General features: G+C 40.7%; 1 protein-coding gene across 2 annotated transcripts in view; it reads left to right on the forward strand.

Moving 5' to 3' along the window:
• The window catches only part of LOC143038409 (uncharacterized), a 56,210-nt gene extending 43,429 nt beyond the window's left edge, over nt 1–12,781 (forward strand). Inside the window, exons 11-19 of one of the 2 annotated variants that reach the window (XM_076207563.1) lie at nt 1,004–1,137; nt 4,149–4,321; nt 5,003–5,142; nt 5,805–6,041; nt 7,475–7,625; nt 8,052–8,216; nt 9,667–9,824; nt 10,365–10,514; nt 12,395–12,781. In XM_076207563.1, the coding sequence (XP_076063678.1) occupies nt 1,004–1,137; nt 4,149–4,321; nt 5,003–5,142; nt 5,805–6,041; nt 7,475–7,625; nt 8,052–8,216; nt 9,667–9,824; nt 10,365–10,514; nt 12,395–12,551 (1,465 nt within the window). In that variant the 3' untranslated portion in view covers nt 12,552–12,781. The remainder of the gene's footprint in view (nt 1–1,003; nt 1,138–4,148; nt 4,322–5,002; nt 5,143–5,804; nt 6,042–7,474; nt 7,626–8,051; nt 8,217–9,666; nt 9,825–10,364; nt 10,515–12,394) is intronic. The other variant, XM_076207562.1, reaches the window with a different exon arrangement.
• Nucleotides 12,782–16,279: the final 3,498 nt, after the last annotated feature.

Consider the following 16,279-nt stretch of genomic DNA (forward strand, 5'->3'; position numbering starts at 1 on the left):
CGAACTCACCGTAGATTCAGAAAGTAGATTTGTATGTTTGTTGGCCTTGCTACTACCATCTTTCCAGTCACTGGGGATTGTCTTTCACCGATTTTGACAAATTTAGATTCGAAAAGGAAATAGGCATGAACTGATTCATCAATACTGTAGTTAAAGAATGGAATAAACTTAGTAACCATGTAGTGATCGCTAAAACAATTTGTTGTTTTATGAAGAGATGAGAAAACTTATGGATAGGGATGACAGGTGGTAAAGGACATGGAACTGCCTAGTCTAGGCCTTAAGGTCTCATGGAGTCTCCTTATCTATTATTACTTCTGGGCGCCGTCAGGGGATTTTATTCAGTCAAGGAACCCCCCCCCTGAGCTAACTAAGGCTTGTTTCACACGGATCAACTTTTCGCTGTGCGCCGTCCACGACACAATGTCGTGCTGTCAAATAACCATGGCTGTCTATGGACACTTTCACACGTGGTCGTGACGTGTGAAAGCGATCAGACACCTATGGTTTTATGAGAACACGACGTCGTGTCGTGGACGGCACAAGGTGAGAAATCGATCCGTGTGAAACGAACCATAGATACCTATGGTTATTTGAGAGCACGACGTCGTGTCGTGAACGGCGCACGGCGAAAAGTCGATCCGTGCGGAACTAATCGAATGAGTTCAACAAACCCCAGTGACTGCGAAAACGGTTTAGGGTTTCAAGAACCTTAGGTTTTGACCTCCACTGCTCCACTGTCTTACTCCTTCAGACGATCCTCCAAAGACTCCAGAAGACCGGACATCTTTCCCCGTCAGGATACACGAAGGTAAGCGAGGGCATGGTGGAGGGAGTCCGGTCTGCTTCCGGGGGGCTCCGGAAACCCGAGGACGCCCCCGGAGTTCCCCCGGAAGGACCGCTAATGTCGAGATCTCCTCCCCTAAAAGAATCCGGTCGTGACGTAAAATTTTGCTTGACTTTTTTGTTTTCCCTTCTTCTTCTGTGTCCGGGCATGATTCAGATCCTTCTTTCCGGAAAACTGCGAGATGTCTCACTTAAGCACGTCCTCGCTGGATGTCGAGAACAAAGAGGAGTTCGAGACAAACACCCTCTTCCAATACTACCAGAGGACGCAACAGGAGAATTGTCTCGATGGTTAGTACCTCCGATGGGGTCGTGAAGAAAGGTCGATAACTGATGCTTCAGATCGTGAGGGAGAAAACATCAGTTCAGCTCGAACCTGATGTAACTTTATGTCAGGACTTGTTTATCTATCTGCACACACACACACACACACACACACACACACACACACACACACACACACGGGACACCACAAGCTTAACTCCCCTTCCCGTAAGATACAACTAGGTAAATACACACACACACACACACACACACACACACACACACACACGCTCATCTTATAGCAGTCCGTTGGTAATCGACAACAGTGCTCCGGTGAAGCGTGATGATTTGAGTGAGGCTGAGTGGCGACCAAGTTATTTTAGGCGCTGATGCGAGCAGAGATGACTGTGGAGATCAATTCTTGACCCACGTATCCTTCCACATCCTGGGCAAGTCCGCACACACACACACACAACTCGGTGGCACAGTTGGTAGAGCGCTGAAATGGGAAGTAGAAGTGCTCCCAGTACCCAGTTCGAATCCTGCCCAGGGCCGAAATTATTTCGGTATCGCTGTGCCTCGGGTCGTTACTCTGACTCTCGTGGGCGGGGAGTTGGGTGTGTGTGTGTGTGCAAGGTCATAGCATTACCCATAGATCGGACCTACGAGCTCTGAGCTCTCTTCCAGGAGGGAAATAGCTGTCGATCACGAGTCCAACACGTGATCCAAAGACCAAGTGAATACACACACATACACACACACACACACACACACAAACGTACAATCACGTCTTCTACACTATCTCACATGTGATTTTTAAAGAGAAACTCAATTGACACGACATTATCCGGAGGGGATATTAACACAGTTGAGTTCAAAATTGGGTACAGGATTTTAAGCAGTGACTTTAATAATATTCTAGAGTCTTCCGGAAGAAGTAAAAAGGAATGACGGGACTTAGAAAAAATATTGAAAGACGTCGAGGAAGTGTATGGAACAAAAATACTTGAAATTTGATGAGAATAAAATGAGTAATTGGGTGAGATAGTACAGGAAATGGCAAAGACAAAATTCCACTTAAAGGAAGAGAGGTATACAAAAGAGATTGAGAGGAAGAGAATGGTGAGAGCTGACAAGAGAGAGTTAAAGAGAGAGAGAGGGAGAGAGGTTGTCTGGATAGAACTTGAAGAAAAAACATTTTAGAAAAAAAAAATCAAGTTTAGGTTTAGGATAAATGGAACAAGAATGGCGAAGGAAGGGACGGGTTTGGAAATAAGAAATAACGAGAGTCAGGTTCTATGTAATTGGTAATTGCCGACAAGTTTATCAAAAGACACGGAACCTTTACCATTACGACGTCTCGCTTATTAGGGCTTTACCAAGTACTCATGGAGTGTTTTTTTTTTTTTTTTTGAGAGAGAAAGAGAGAGAGGACAGAACCTGATCAGATTAGTAGTTAAAGGGAGAGGAATAAGAAAAAAGAAAAAGAAAAAAGAAAAGATAATGGAAATGTGATATGATGAAAATTTTGAAAATGGAGAAAACATCGGGAATTAACGTGATGACATGGAGACAGATGGGAAAGAAATGGGAAGTTGTGCACCTGCATATATATATATATATATATATATATATATATATATATATATATATATATATATATATATATATATATATATATATATATTACGTGTGAGTTTGTTCCTGACTAGTCTCGCAAATGTATTTTTTTTTTCAGAGGAGTTCGTTTGAAAATGTATACATGAGAAACTAGTCAGGAATAAACTCAGACTAAGACTCCTGCGTTTCCTCTTCCCATTTACGTCAACCTGTGAGAATGTTTCAACACACACACACACACACACACACACACACACACACACACACATATATATATATATATATATATATATATATATATATATATATACATACATACATGTCTCTCCCAGTTTGAAATATACAAAGGAGAAAAAAGGTACCAGATGACTAGAAGAAAACGTGAGATGTCTACAAAGGTAACCGCTTTGGAAGATCATAGCCACGCCCACCTTCACGCTCTCCGCTAATCACCATCGAACAATGTCCAACCGAAGCGGGCAGTGATTGGCGGACGGGAAAAAGGGGGCGGAGTGAGCACGGAGGTGGGGCTTACCTGTAAACATGATCTAAGTACTTTTTATAAATGTGACAGTTCACTATTCACTGTTATCGAGCACGTATTTTTTATTCGGAAGTAGACGTTTTATGTGATTTTGTTGCAATGCATCACAGTTCACAAGCTTTCATTGATGTTTGTTTACTAACGTATATGCAAACTGCCAATGTCACAGGCCAATTTGTTTTACAATACTATATAAGCAGACTAACATGTAGAGACTAATATAGATTTATATGTATATATGACATGTAAATATAATTCACATCTTCATAAGGAGTTCATGAGCATACAAAAGACTGATCATATATTGTGTATTAAAAAATGCAAAAAAAAAAAAAATGTTACTATAAGGCTTTTAGAAAGTCTATTTTTCTAAGTATCATATTTAAAAGGAATATCATCTTTATCTTCTCTCTAACCTCTTTATTTTCTTTCCATTCCCCTCCCCCATCCATCCTCCGTCATCTGTTACAATTGTCTTCATCTCCCTGCGATTCTCTTCCTCTTCTCATCTCTCTCTCTTTCCCCACGTTTGTCTCTCTCTCTTTCTCTATCCCTCTCTTTATCTCCATTTATCTATCCCTCTGTATACCTATCCCCCCACACGCTCACAATCCACTTCTCTTTCTACTTATCTATCTATCCATCTACCTCTATCTCGTCCACTCTCCGTCTGCCTGTCCCCTACCCACACTCATACACTCCTCGCAACCCACCTCTCTTTTTCTCTTTCTACTTATCTATCTATCCATCTCTCTATCTCTATCTCGTCCACTCTCCGCCTGCCTGTCCCCTACCCACACTCATACACTCCTCGCAACCCACCTCTCTCTCTCTCTCTCTCTCTCTCTCTCTCGTGTCCCGACCTCCACCACAGTTTCTCAGGAATGCACGACTGACGGGATGACCTTCAACCTGAACACGGTGGAACCGTTCGACGGCCGCATCTACGTCTACGGATACTACGATTCCTGTTTCGCCAAAGGAAAGAGGAGCAAAAATCTGTCGCTATTCATCCCGAACGCTGATAGTCGCTGCGGTACAATCAAGGTACAGTGAGTGTGTGTGTGTGTGTGTGTGTGTGTGTGTGTGTGTGTGTGTGTGTGTGTGTGTGTGTGTGTGTGTGTGTGTGTGTGTGTGTGTGTGTGATTCATTATTGTCTTGGATCATGTGTTGGACTCAAGATAAACAACCATTACCCTATTGGTTGATAACTCAGAGTACGTATGGCCCGATGTGTGAGCAGTGCTGTGACCTTACACATACACAAACACATACAACTTATTGCCCACCAGAGTTGGAATGCCGAATCGCTGTGTAGCAAGCCTCGAACTCGGATTGCTAAATCAGCGGTCGAGCGTGGTAACATCACACCACCGAACCGTGAATGTGTGTGTGTGTGTGTGTGTGTATGTGCGTCTGTGTGTGTGTGTGTATGTGTGTGTATGTGCGTCTGTGTGTGTGTGTGTGTGTGAAATCGTCTGTGTGTATCTGTGTGTGTTTGTGTGTGTGTGCGCACGCCTGTATGTGTGTATGCCTCTGTGTATGTTGTGTGTGTGTGTGTGAGCGCCTGTGTGTGTGTATGCGTCTGTGTGTATGCATCTGGGTGTGTGTTTGTGTGTGTGCGCGCGCGCGTGTCCGATATACCATGTCATTTATCATGAGACACTTAGCAGTGACACGCCCTAGCACGCTCCGACAAGCGCCACTTGAAGGGGTCTCTTCTTGCAGTTCGGTGACACAACCTCCAACATCGTGGTGGTCCAATTCACAGACTACCTTCAGACGATCTCAGACAAGCGCTACAACCTGACCTGCACAGTCATGGGACCTGGGGAAGCTGTCGTCACTTCAGGATACATTGGCGCAGGGTAGGTTCCTCTCTTGGCTCCGCCGTCCAAGTTCCCTGCCCGTTTGTCCCGAGCCACCACCACCAACCGCCCATAATCGTTCACAAAAAAAAAAGAGCAATTTTTGGCAATAGCCCTCTTTTATACACTACCATCTTTTTATTTTCTTACGGACATTCTTCCCCTCCCACAAAAACCGATCCCGCGCGACAATAACCCCTTTGGGGGCGCGAAAGGAATGAGAGAGGGTAAAGCGCCCGGGATGGATGGTGCCAAGCTACCTACCTACGTATACATATACACATATACATTCATACATGTACTTACGTACAAAGAAATCATAAAATGCACGTGATTAACGATATTTGTGTAAATCATCGGGAAAAAGAAACAAATGGTGATCACACTTTTTCGCTTATTTAAGACATTTTTAAAGGTACCTTTGAATTTTTTTTAAGTAGACGGAAACGGTCGGTCATCATTTGTTCAATTTTCCCAGCGGTTCCTGCAAACAAACACACAAACACACACATACACACACATACACACACACACACACACACACACACGTATATGGACTTGGGGACTTTCTTTTTTGTCTGAATATAGTGGATACACTTACTGTCTTTGGACTTCACTTTTTTTTCCTGAAAGTAATTTCCCCCCCTCCCCTTCCCTTCCAGAACAGGGGTCCCAATTCCCATCGAGTACCTGCCGGCGGAGAACGTCCTGAAATCTCGAGTGCGACTCCAGATCCTGTACGGAGGAGAACCGACGTCCACGATCGCCGTGGGTGATCCTCTGGTCTTCCTCCTCGAGTCCCAGAGGGGAGAGAACCTGGTCAGCGACATCTTCGCCACCGACGTCGTAGCAAAGGACCCTTACTCCGGCAGGAGCATCCGTCTCATCGATAGCAGAGGGTCAGTGGATTCCCATTCCTTACCGGTTCGAGTCCCGCACTCCTCTCCGATTCCCAGAAGCTACTCTTTGTAGCTGACCCAACTGTTGAGTCAGTGTTCTTATATTCCCCGTGTAGGTCTCGCATCTCCCCGGTTCGAGTCCGCATTCCCAGAAGCTACTCTTTGTAGCTGACCCAACTGTTGAGTCAGTGTTCTTATATTCCCCGTGTAGGTCTCGCATCTCCCCGGTTCGAGTCCCGCACTCCTCTCCGATTCCCAGAAGCTACTCTTTGTAGCTGACCCAACTGTTGAGTCAGTGTTCTTATATTCCCCGTGTAGGTCTCGCATCTCCCCGGTTCGAGTCCCGCACTCCTCTCCGATTCCGATGACTGTTTTGTTACCTGACCCAACTGTTGGGTTAGTGTTCTCATAGTCCCCGTGTAGGTCTCGCGTCCTCCCGGTTCGAGTCCCGCACTCCTCTATGATTCCCAAAAGTGACTGTTTTGTTACCTGACCCAACTGTTGGGTCAGTGTTTTCATATTCCCCGTGTAGGTCTCGCACTCTCCCGGTTCGAGTCCCGCACTACTCTCCGATTCCCAGCAGTGACTGTTTGTTACCTGACCCAACTGATCAGTTTATTCACGCTCCTCTAGGTTCGAATCCCACACTCCTCTCCGATTCCCAGGAGTGGCGGTTTGTTACCTATTCTCCAATAGTCCCCAAAGCGCATAATGGGGCAAAGGTGGCGGCTTCGGCCGCAGTTAATCAGCGCCTCCTGGCGTACGCTACTCACATTTTTCATCACACACACATACATAAATACCCACATCCCTATATATGTATACATACTTAAATACACACACACATATACATACAAATACACACATCCCTATATATGTACACACACTTGAATATACATACACACTTCCCTATATATGTATACAAACTTGAATATACACACGCATGAATACACACATCCTTATATATGTATACATACTTGAATACACACACACATAAATACACGTCCTTATAGTATACAAATTTGAATATACATATACACACATGAATACAAACATTCCTTTGAGAAAGTCAATGGACAAAACGTCAGGAATAAACGCTTCATTTCCAGTCCATATTTATGCAACTTGTTCACATGGATTTTCAATACAAACATCCTTACATACATGTATACATACTTGATTATACACACACATAAATACACACATGCCTATATATATACATACTTGAATATACACACACACGAATACACACATACATATGTATACATACTTGAATATACATGTACTATGTCATATACGTTTCGTAGATGTATAAATCAAAACTCTTTGGGAGAAAAAAATGAACAAAGAGACGGGGCACCACGAGTTGTATACGCTCGCACGACTCCCAACGACTGTGAAATCGACCTGAACTCCCACTTGAACTCCCACAGGTGTCCCCTGGATCCCAACGTCTTCCCGTCCCTCGGGAAGTCCCGCTCGGGCAACGCCCTCCAGGCTGACTTCAGCGCCTTCAAGATCACTGAATCGAACTTCCTGATCTTCGAGGCTTTAGTGAGGACTTGCAAACACGGTTGCGAACCGGTAAGAGGAACGCACACACACACACACACACATATATATATATATATATGTATATATACACACATACATACATATGGAAAAAAACGTTTTCGTCTATTCAAGACATTTGCAGACGAATTGACGAAAACGTTCGGTCACCAATCTTTTCATTTCCCATCTTATTTTGTGAATCACGTATATATATATATATATATATATATATATATATATATATATATATATATATATATATATCATATATACAGAGTTCAGTACAACAGGATCTTCACAAATATCAATCTTCTTCCTAATATTTTCGATTTTTCTCTCTAATGATTTTATTTCGGGAATTGAGCAAAGACAAGTTCACCGACATATAAACACTAGGATTTCTACTATGTTCGGCATCTAACATATCTGTTCTTTTTGTTCTTCTTTGTTCTTCAGGCCTACTGTATCTCGAACAACGGGCGCGAGGAGATTCCTTCCTACGGCCGAAGGCGACGTCGTGACACTTTGGAGGAGCCTTCTGGAGGAGGAGACTCGGATAAAGATGAGGAGGAGGACGAGGACGAGGAGGACCCACCGGAGCAGATACACGGCTTATACGAGGTATGACGTCATTCGTTAATTCATCGGAATAGTTTTGTTCAAAGGATTACAAATGAGGAGCATGCCGACAGGAGACCTTTTGGTCCATAACTAGGTCGGATGCGAAAAAATTATAATGATAAATAAAAAAATAAAATAAAAACATAATAATATAAATATAATGGATGTTAAGCCACTAGAGTCAGTACAATGGAGGACCAAAACGATACATAGCTTCAAAAATTTACCTTACGAGGACCGGCTTAGGCACCTTAATTTACGCGTAGAGTACGGGATGATCATACAAATGAGGGGCATGCCGACCTTTTGGTCCATAACTAGGTCGGATGAAAAAAAAATATATATATATACATATATATATATATATATATACACACACACACACATACATATATAATGATAAATAAACAAATATATAAAAATTATGATATAAAGTAAATAAAAATATGTAAAGTTTAACAACAATTAAACAGGTAAATAGTAAATAATAATAGACATAAATAATAATCAAGAAAATAATAATAAACAAATAGGTATTGAGATGGGTTACGGGGTTTAGCAAAGGTTATGCAGGCAAGGTCATCATATTAAGACAACAGGACGGGACTCTTAATAATGGGTTGAAACTGGATAAATTAATATTCAAGAAGGATATATGCAAGAACTAGTTTATCCATAGTGTGGTTAACGAATGGAATAGATTTAGCAACCATGTATAGAGTGCTGAAACAAGAGAAGATAACTTTATGGATAGGGATGACACTTGGTAAGGGACATGGAACTGCCTAGTGTAGGCCTTATGGTCTTCTGCAGTCTCCTTCAGTCTTATGTTCTTATATTTGTTGTTCTCTTCATGTACGAATAATACTAATTTCGGTTAAAAAGAAGAGATGTGTCCGGTAAACATATATTTGCATTACAACAAACACCACAGTCGATGCAGAAGAAAAGACTGCAATCAACTTCAGTTAGCAATCGAAATATATAGACTCCCCGTGTCTAGTCTTTTCTTCCGCTCCGAATGTGGTATTAGCTGTGATTTACAAATATGCTACAACGTTCTTCAACGGTGACACATATGCATTACAACAAACACCACAGTTGGAGCAGTAAAAAAACAAATGGGGAGTCTATATATTTCGACTGCTAACTGCAATCCACTTCAGTCACCAATCGAAATATATAGACTCCCCGCCTCCCGTATCTTCTGCCCCGATTGTGGTATTAGCTGTGATTTACAAATATGCTACAACGTTCTTCAACGGTGACACATATGCATTACAACAAACACCACAGTTGGAGCAGTAAAAAAACAAATGGGGAGTCTATATATTTCGACTGCTAACTGCAATCCACTTCAGTCACCAATCGAAATATATAGACTCCCCGCCTCCCGTATCTTCTGCCCCGATTGTGGTATTAGCTGTGATTTACAAATATGTTCCAACAGGTCTACCTCTCGAGACAAGAGATCCCTGACGTCTCTGTGTCCTCGGTCGAGACCGAGGTCTGTGTGACCCTTGGAGAGTACTACACGCTCGTGGTCGCCCTCGTCGCCTCTGTCATCTGCCTCTTCGGCGTCGTCGCACTCTTCGCCTTCTGTTACAGGTCAGGTCATCAGGTCACCACGGTTCTTGTCCCGTTTGATCATTCTTCAAGATATCAGTAACCCTTTGTCATTTTATTATTATTATTATTATTATTATATATTTTTCCCCTTGGATGTGAGTGTCCACGTCTCTCCCCCTACTCCTTCTTGTATCTTTTATCTGTTTTTCTTTGAAGGTTTAGGTGCGTGCGTCTATGACCGTTAGCTTACAAAAACAATGATAGTATAAATCATAATAATAATATACTACTAATAATACTATTACTAATAATAATGATAACAATAACAATAATAATATATCAATTGTAAGATATTACTACTAATACTATTACTAATAATAATGATGATAATGGTAATAATAAAATAATAATAATAATAATAATAATAATGATAATAATAACAAAATAATAATAATAATACAGCCTCCTGAAGAATTCTATTCAATATCTTCTTTTTCATAGAATCCTAGTTAGCCTCAAGATGTCTTCCTCAACCTCCCTACTTCCCACACCTCCACTAACCTCCTCCTCCTCCTACAGGAAGAACAGGAACCTGAACACGAAGAACTCCTCCGCGGACGCGGGCAACCCCCACATGTCCTCCGGCCCTCAGGGCTTCTCGTCCCCCCGAGGGAAGTTCAACTTCCCTGGGAGTCACGTCAGAACTGTAGCCGAGCCAGCAAGGCAGGTGTAAGCATGGATATTGAAAACTTTTTTTTTTTTTGTCGTTCGATTCCGTTCACCGAAGCCTAGTGTAGGCCTTATGGTCTCTTGCGGTCTCTTCCATTCTTGTGTAAGCATGGATATTGAAAACGTGTTTTTTTTTTTTTTTTTTTTTTTTTTTTTTTTGTGGTCGTTCGAGTCCGTTCACCGAAGTCTGTCAGCTAAGCCACGCCCACTCCGTAGATCCCCGTTCTGTGATTGATGGAGATAGTTTATGTCCAATGAAGGAAATAGGCGAGAACTGGTTCACCAATAGAATGGTTATCGAATGGAATAGACTTGGTGACCATGATGTAGTGAGCGCTGAAACTATCGGTTGTTTTAAGAAAAGGTTAGACAACTTTATGAATGGAGATGATACGTGGTAATGGACATGGAACTGCCTAGTGTAGGCCTTATGGTCCCTTGCAGTCTCCTCCATTCTTGTTCTTAAACGCGAACAGGTTCACCTCCGTGTCATTTTTTCATGATTGGTAATTGGATAGTTGGGATTTGTAACCACACATGCGCGCGATTGGCTGCTTAACTAAAAGTGGGCGTGGCTTCGCTGACAGACTTGTATGAACGGACTAGAAATGACTACTCAATGCAAAGGATTAGGAACTCAGGATTGGCAAACGGAAGGCATTAATCTGATACGATTGGTTTCTCAAAATTATCAAAGATACTCAAATCAAGAATCACCCCTTAAGCTTATTGGCTAAGCTTCGCTGTGCGTGGCCTATGATTGGTCGAGCCACGTCAATCTGAGACATGATGGGCGGTGCTTAATTTCAATTCAATTAGAAAATAAATAACAAAAGAAATGTAATGGAATAGAATAGAATAAAATATATGCAAATTAAAAAAAACTAAAACTAAAATGAATATAATATAAATATATATACATATATATATATATATATAATATATATATATATATATATATATACAAATAATTCTCTAACAGAGCGACACACTCTAGATTATCTTATCGTCTCGTTCAAATCAAGGTTCAAACACAAACCCCTTAATAAAATCACCTGACGCCTACCATATCGAAATCTATACCGTGAGGCACGGTAATATGGGAGTTATGCATGAACGGGTTTTACTGTATTGTTCGTCTATGGGTAACAAATTGGCTTTCTATGGGTAATGGGGTGTGGTCTTCTATGGGTAATGAAATGGTATTGTGTGTCTGGTAAATTGGCTTTTTGTGGGTAATGAATTGATCTATAGCTGATGACTTGCGTTTCTATGGGTAACAAATTGGACTTCTATGAGTAATGAGTTGGCTTTCTATGGGTAATGAGGTGTGGTTTTCTATGGGTAATAAAATGGTATTCTATGTGTGGTAAATTGGCCTTCTGTGGGTGACGAATTGATCTATGGATGATGACTTGCGTTTCTATGGGTAACAAATTGTGTTTCTATGGGTGATGTCTTTGTTTTCTATGGGTAGTTTATAGGGATGGATGGGTGCTTCCATGGGTGATAAGTTTGTCTGACTTAAAGTATGTCAATATTTTGCAGTTATGGTAGAAGCTTCAAGAGTACTACTAAAAAAGACGTGTCAGTCAGTCAGTCAGTGTGTCACACTATTGGGAAGCGGCACGAAGGGTCACGAAGAACTTGTAGTTGACTATCCAAGGGATTATTTTATTTATTTATTTATTATTATTATTATTTTACTTCTTCCTCTTCTGGGTGGTCTGAAGGTTTCTCTTCTCTACTCTTTTTTTCTGGGCAGTTACAGTAATGATTTTTTTTTTTTTTTTTTTTTTTTTTTTTTTTTTTTTTTTTTACTTCTTCCTCCTCTTCGGGATGGTCTGAAGGTTCCTTTTCTCTACTTTTTTCCTGAGCAGTTACAACTTTGACTCCCGCCCTCACGGTGACTCGGAGTATCCTGAAGGGGGTGGTGGAGGTGGTGAAGGAGGTGGGGGAGGAGGAGGGGGTGGGGGAGGACGCTTCCAAGATCCCTCCGAGCCCATCTACACAAACCCTGCCCTCTTTGAAAGGTAAAACTTTGATGGTATGTTCTCTGATGCCTCTTGTTTGCTAAATTTGTTTGGTCTTGTATGTGGGGTTAGAATTCCGTGTGTGCATGTACACACACGCACATACACACAACGTAGTTTCTTTCACATTTTAGTTAAATTAGGTAGTTTTGCACGTTAAGCACTTGTGTATCTTAGTGGATGTTCTCAAAGAATGCCATATCTGTCCCTCTGTATCTATCTCCCAGTAGAAAAGAACAAATAACCTTTCTGCATCAAGTCGTATTCACGAAATAGATGTACACACTTAATCCATTCCCCCCCCAGTCTCCTTTGAAAAAAAAAAAGAAAAAAAAAAAAAAAAAAAAAAAAGCGCCCCATAGTTAACCGGCCACGGTCATTGGGCAGACCCATAGGGCACTCAGGGAATAGAATTTGTGTTATTCTCTAAGGATAGTTACACATTTTTCGTTCCCTTGTTTTATCAATTTATCCTAATTTCAGATCTTCAGACGCCAAGAACCAGCACCAACAGGCATCTCCAGAGGATTGCTAAGATAAGAAGATAAGACAAAGAGATAACAAGACCACAGAGGAGATAACAGAGACAATTTAACATAAATTAACCAAACGATCGAAAAATTCTGGCGATCAGGTGGACGAAAACATTTGAGAAAAAAATGAAAATATAAAAATGAAAAACTGACATCCTCCTAAATTATTTATACTGATACATGAAAAAAAGTATTATGAATATATTTTAGAAAATTTTGACTAAACTAGTGGACTCCATGAAATCAAATAGCTCACACAAGGAAAGAAAAAATAAAGAAAATCAAGAAAAAATTACCTTTCGACACCTTACATATGTAATAACAAATACTTCCAAAAAGTGTTGACAGATTATGATCACTTAAATATAAACCAGACATTTATTTTTTGTTGCCCATCTACATTTTTTAAAAAAGGAAATAAAAAAGAAAATAAAGATTTCTGGAGGATCACCCTGGATTGCGTTTTCTTTCGTAATGAGGGATCGACCATCATAAGAGCTGTGTAAGGAACCCAATCTCTTTTCAATACATAAACCTACAGGATTCGAACCTGACAAAAGCCTTAATGTATAAACCCGGAACAAACCCGTCATAAACTCACAGCAACGGACAAACCCGAAGAAAACCCCAAAACACAATCAATAGATAAATTAATGGATCAATCAAAAAAACGTTTTGCGTTCAAAAACGTTCTATCCCTACTCAGCCAAGTCGATTCCTTATTACATTGTACATGCCACAAACATTAGTTCTAGTTTATTATTTTTCCAACTAGAATTAGACAAAGCCAAATCACGGTTCTCTGACTAGTCTTAGGCTGTGTCCGAAACGTTCCAAGCCTTCCCCACGGGTCTTCGACCATTTAACATCAATTTTTTGACGTTTCGGACACCCCCTGACACCGTAGAGAACCCAGGCGCCGATGACGTCATAGTTCTTACGTCACAGTTTTTTTTAAACCAATTAAACATCTAATTCGTTTTCTAGACAACTTCTATGAAACGTAACTAGGTATATAAAGTCAGGATAAACATATAACTAAATAAACAAATTGGTGGACGATTTTTCTTTTTAAAAATTTACTTTTTTTTTGGGGGGGGAGGGGCAATGGAAGCCATAATAAACACAAGGAACTGTATTGTTAGAATAATGACGTCATTGTTTTCTAAGATAAGAATGAGCATTCTGGACGCTTTACAATAAACACAATTGAAAAAAACGAACTGTTTCATTATTCTCTTGCAAAAGAAAAATTACTGATGTAAAAAATCATATATTGGAATATATGAAATATGGTCATACAGAATGACTGTGATGGAAGAAATTATTCATACATTAAGAGCACAATTAGTGTCTTAAACTTGGAATAACATTAAGAAACTACAATATCAGTAACATTATTAGTTTATACGTATCTCTGAATGCATCTGAATCTGCTTTACGCCTTTAATATATTCAATTACTAAAGTCACTCAATGTATATGTTAATGTTCTCTATATCGTTAAGAAGAGAAAACTGTACATGCTTAGGGGTGACTATAAAAGATAGCAATTCCACGCAGGTTTATCTAGTATGTCTGTGATTCTGTTTATTGTCAGTAAATTAGTTACATATTGTACAATAGTTAGACTAAAATAGAAGAAAACATTTAAATAGTTATGTTAAGAATAAAGTATAATCAATTCATATTCGAGTTATTTACTATTGCATATTGTACAATGGTTAGACTAAAACAGAAGAAGAAATTTAAATAGTTATGTTAAGAATAAAGTATAATCAATTCATATTTGAGTTATTTACTAAACTGGTACAATAATGATGAGAGCGAGAGAAAAAAAAGGGAGGGACCCCTACCAAATATATACATATATATACACACACACACATATATATATATATGTGTGTGTGTGTGTGTATTTACCTAATTGTATTTTACGGGAAGGGGAGCTATGCTTGTGGTGTCCCGTCTTCATATCTCATTTTATCTAAACTGTTTTTAAATTCATGAATTGTTTTTGCACACACCACTTTTTCGTCCAACGTATTCCAGATGTCTATTGCTCTGTGTGGAAAGCTATTCTTTTTCAGGTCCCTTCTATAACCGTCTTTCTTGATTTCATTTCCGTGTTCTCTTGTATTTTTACTATCCCATTTTATTAGATCCTCTCTATCAATAGTTTCTATGCCTTTCATGATTCTATAAATAGTTATCAAGTCTCCTCTATCTCGTCTTTGTTCTAATCTCTGTAGTTCAAGTTTTGTTAGTCTCTCATCATATGATAGTTCTGAGAGTGTTGGTGTTAGTTTTGAAATTACTCTTTGTATTCTTTCAAGTTTTGTTAAAATACAACGAGCAATTACGAAACTAGCACCAACACTCTCAGAACTATCATATGAAGAGAGACTAACAAAACTTGAACTACAGAAGGTAGGAGGGGGTGGGAGAGGAGAAGGGGGAGATTCCACGTGAGTGAAAGGAGAATCTTCAACAGTACCGCTCTTTGTTGGCACTCAGCAAAGAGAGCATTATGCAAGAAAGAGAGCAACGAGAGAGCAATTAGAGAGTGATGGGGGCAGCACGCGGGGGGAGGGGATGGGGGTGAGTAGGTGGGTGTCCTTATAAACAACAGAACGTATGGTTCACCACAGTACTGGAACACGTGTTTGACTTGTGACCGTCAGCTATGACCTTTCAGATGAGAGCTCTGAGATTGTACTGTCTGATCCATTGATAATGCTTTGATATTACACACACCACATACACATTTCCTTGCTTAAGGGGGACTGTAACGGAATGAGGTGATAGGGGCGACAGTCTTGGTTTGGTGAAACTAACGCCCGTTGGAGGGGAGGGGGGGGAAGGGAAGGGGGAGAGAGGAGGGGGAGAGGAGGGGGAGGGGAGAGGAGGAGGGGGAGGGGAGAGGAGGAGGGGGAGGGGAGAGGAGGAGGGGGAGGGGAGAGGAGGAGGGGTAGGAGAGAAGGGGGAGGGGAGAGGGGAGAAGGGGAAGGGAGGGGTGAGGAGGTCAAATTATGAAATATAAAATAATCCACAAGATCGTAATTGTCCACAAGGATAGGATAGAAGCGCTTATAAAATATGCTCCACAAGTACATCAACACCTCCGTAACAACCCATCGTTAGTGAAGGAGTTGCCTTATGACGTAATCCTTGTCAAGCAACCTCAGACCGAATGATCA

This window comes from Oratosquilla oratoria, chromosome 24 (genome assembly GCF_046742065.1).
Source record: "Oratosquilla oratoria isolate Oo_2021 chromosome 24, ASM4674206v1, whole genome shotgun sequence".
NCBI classification, from domain to species: domain Eukaryota; kingdom Metazoa; phylum Arthropoda; class Malacostraca; order Stomatopoda; family Squillidae; genus Oratosquilla; species Oratosquilla oratoria.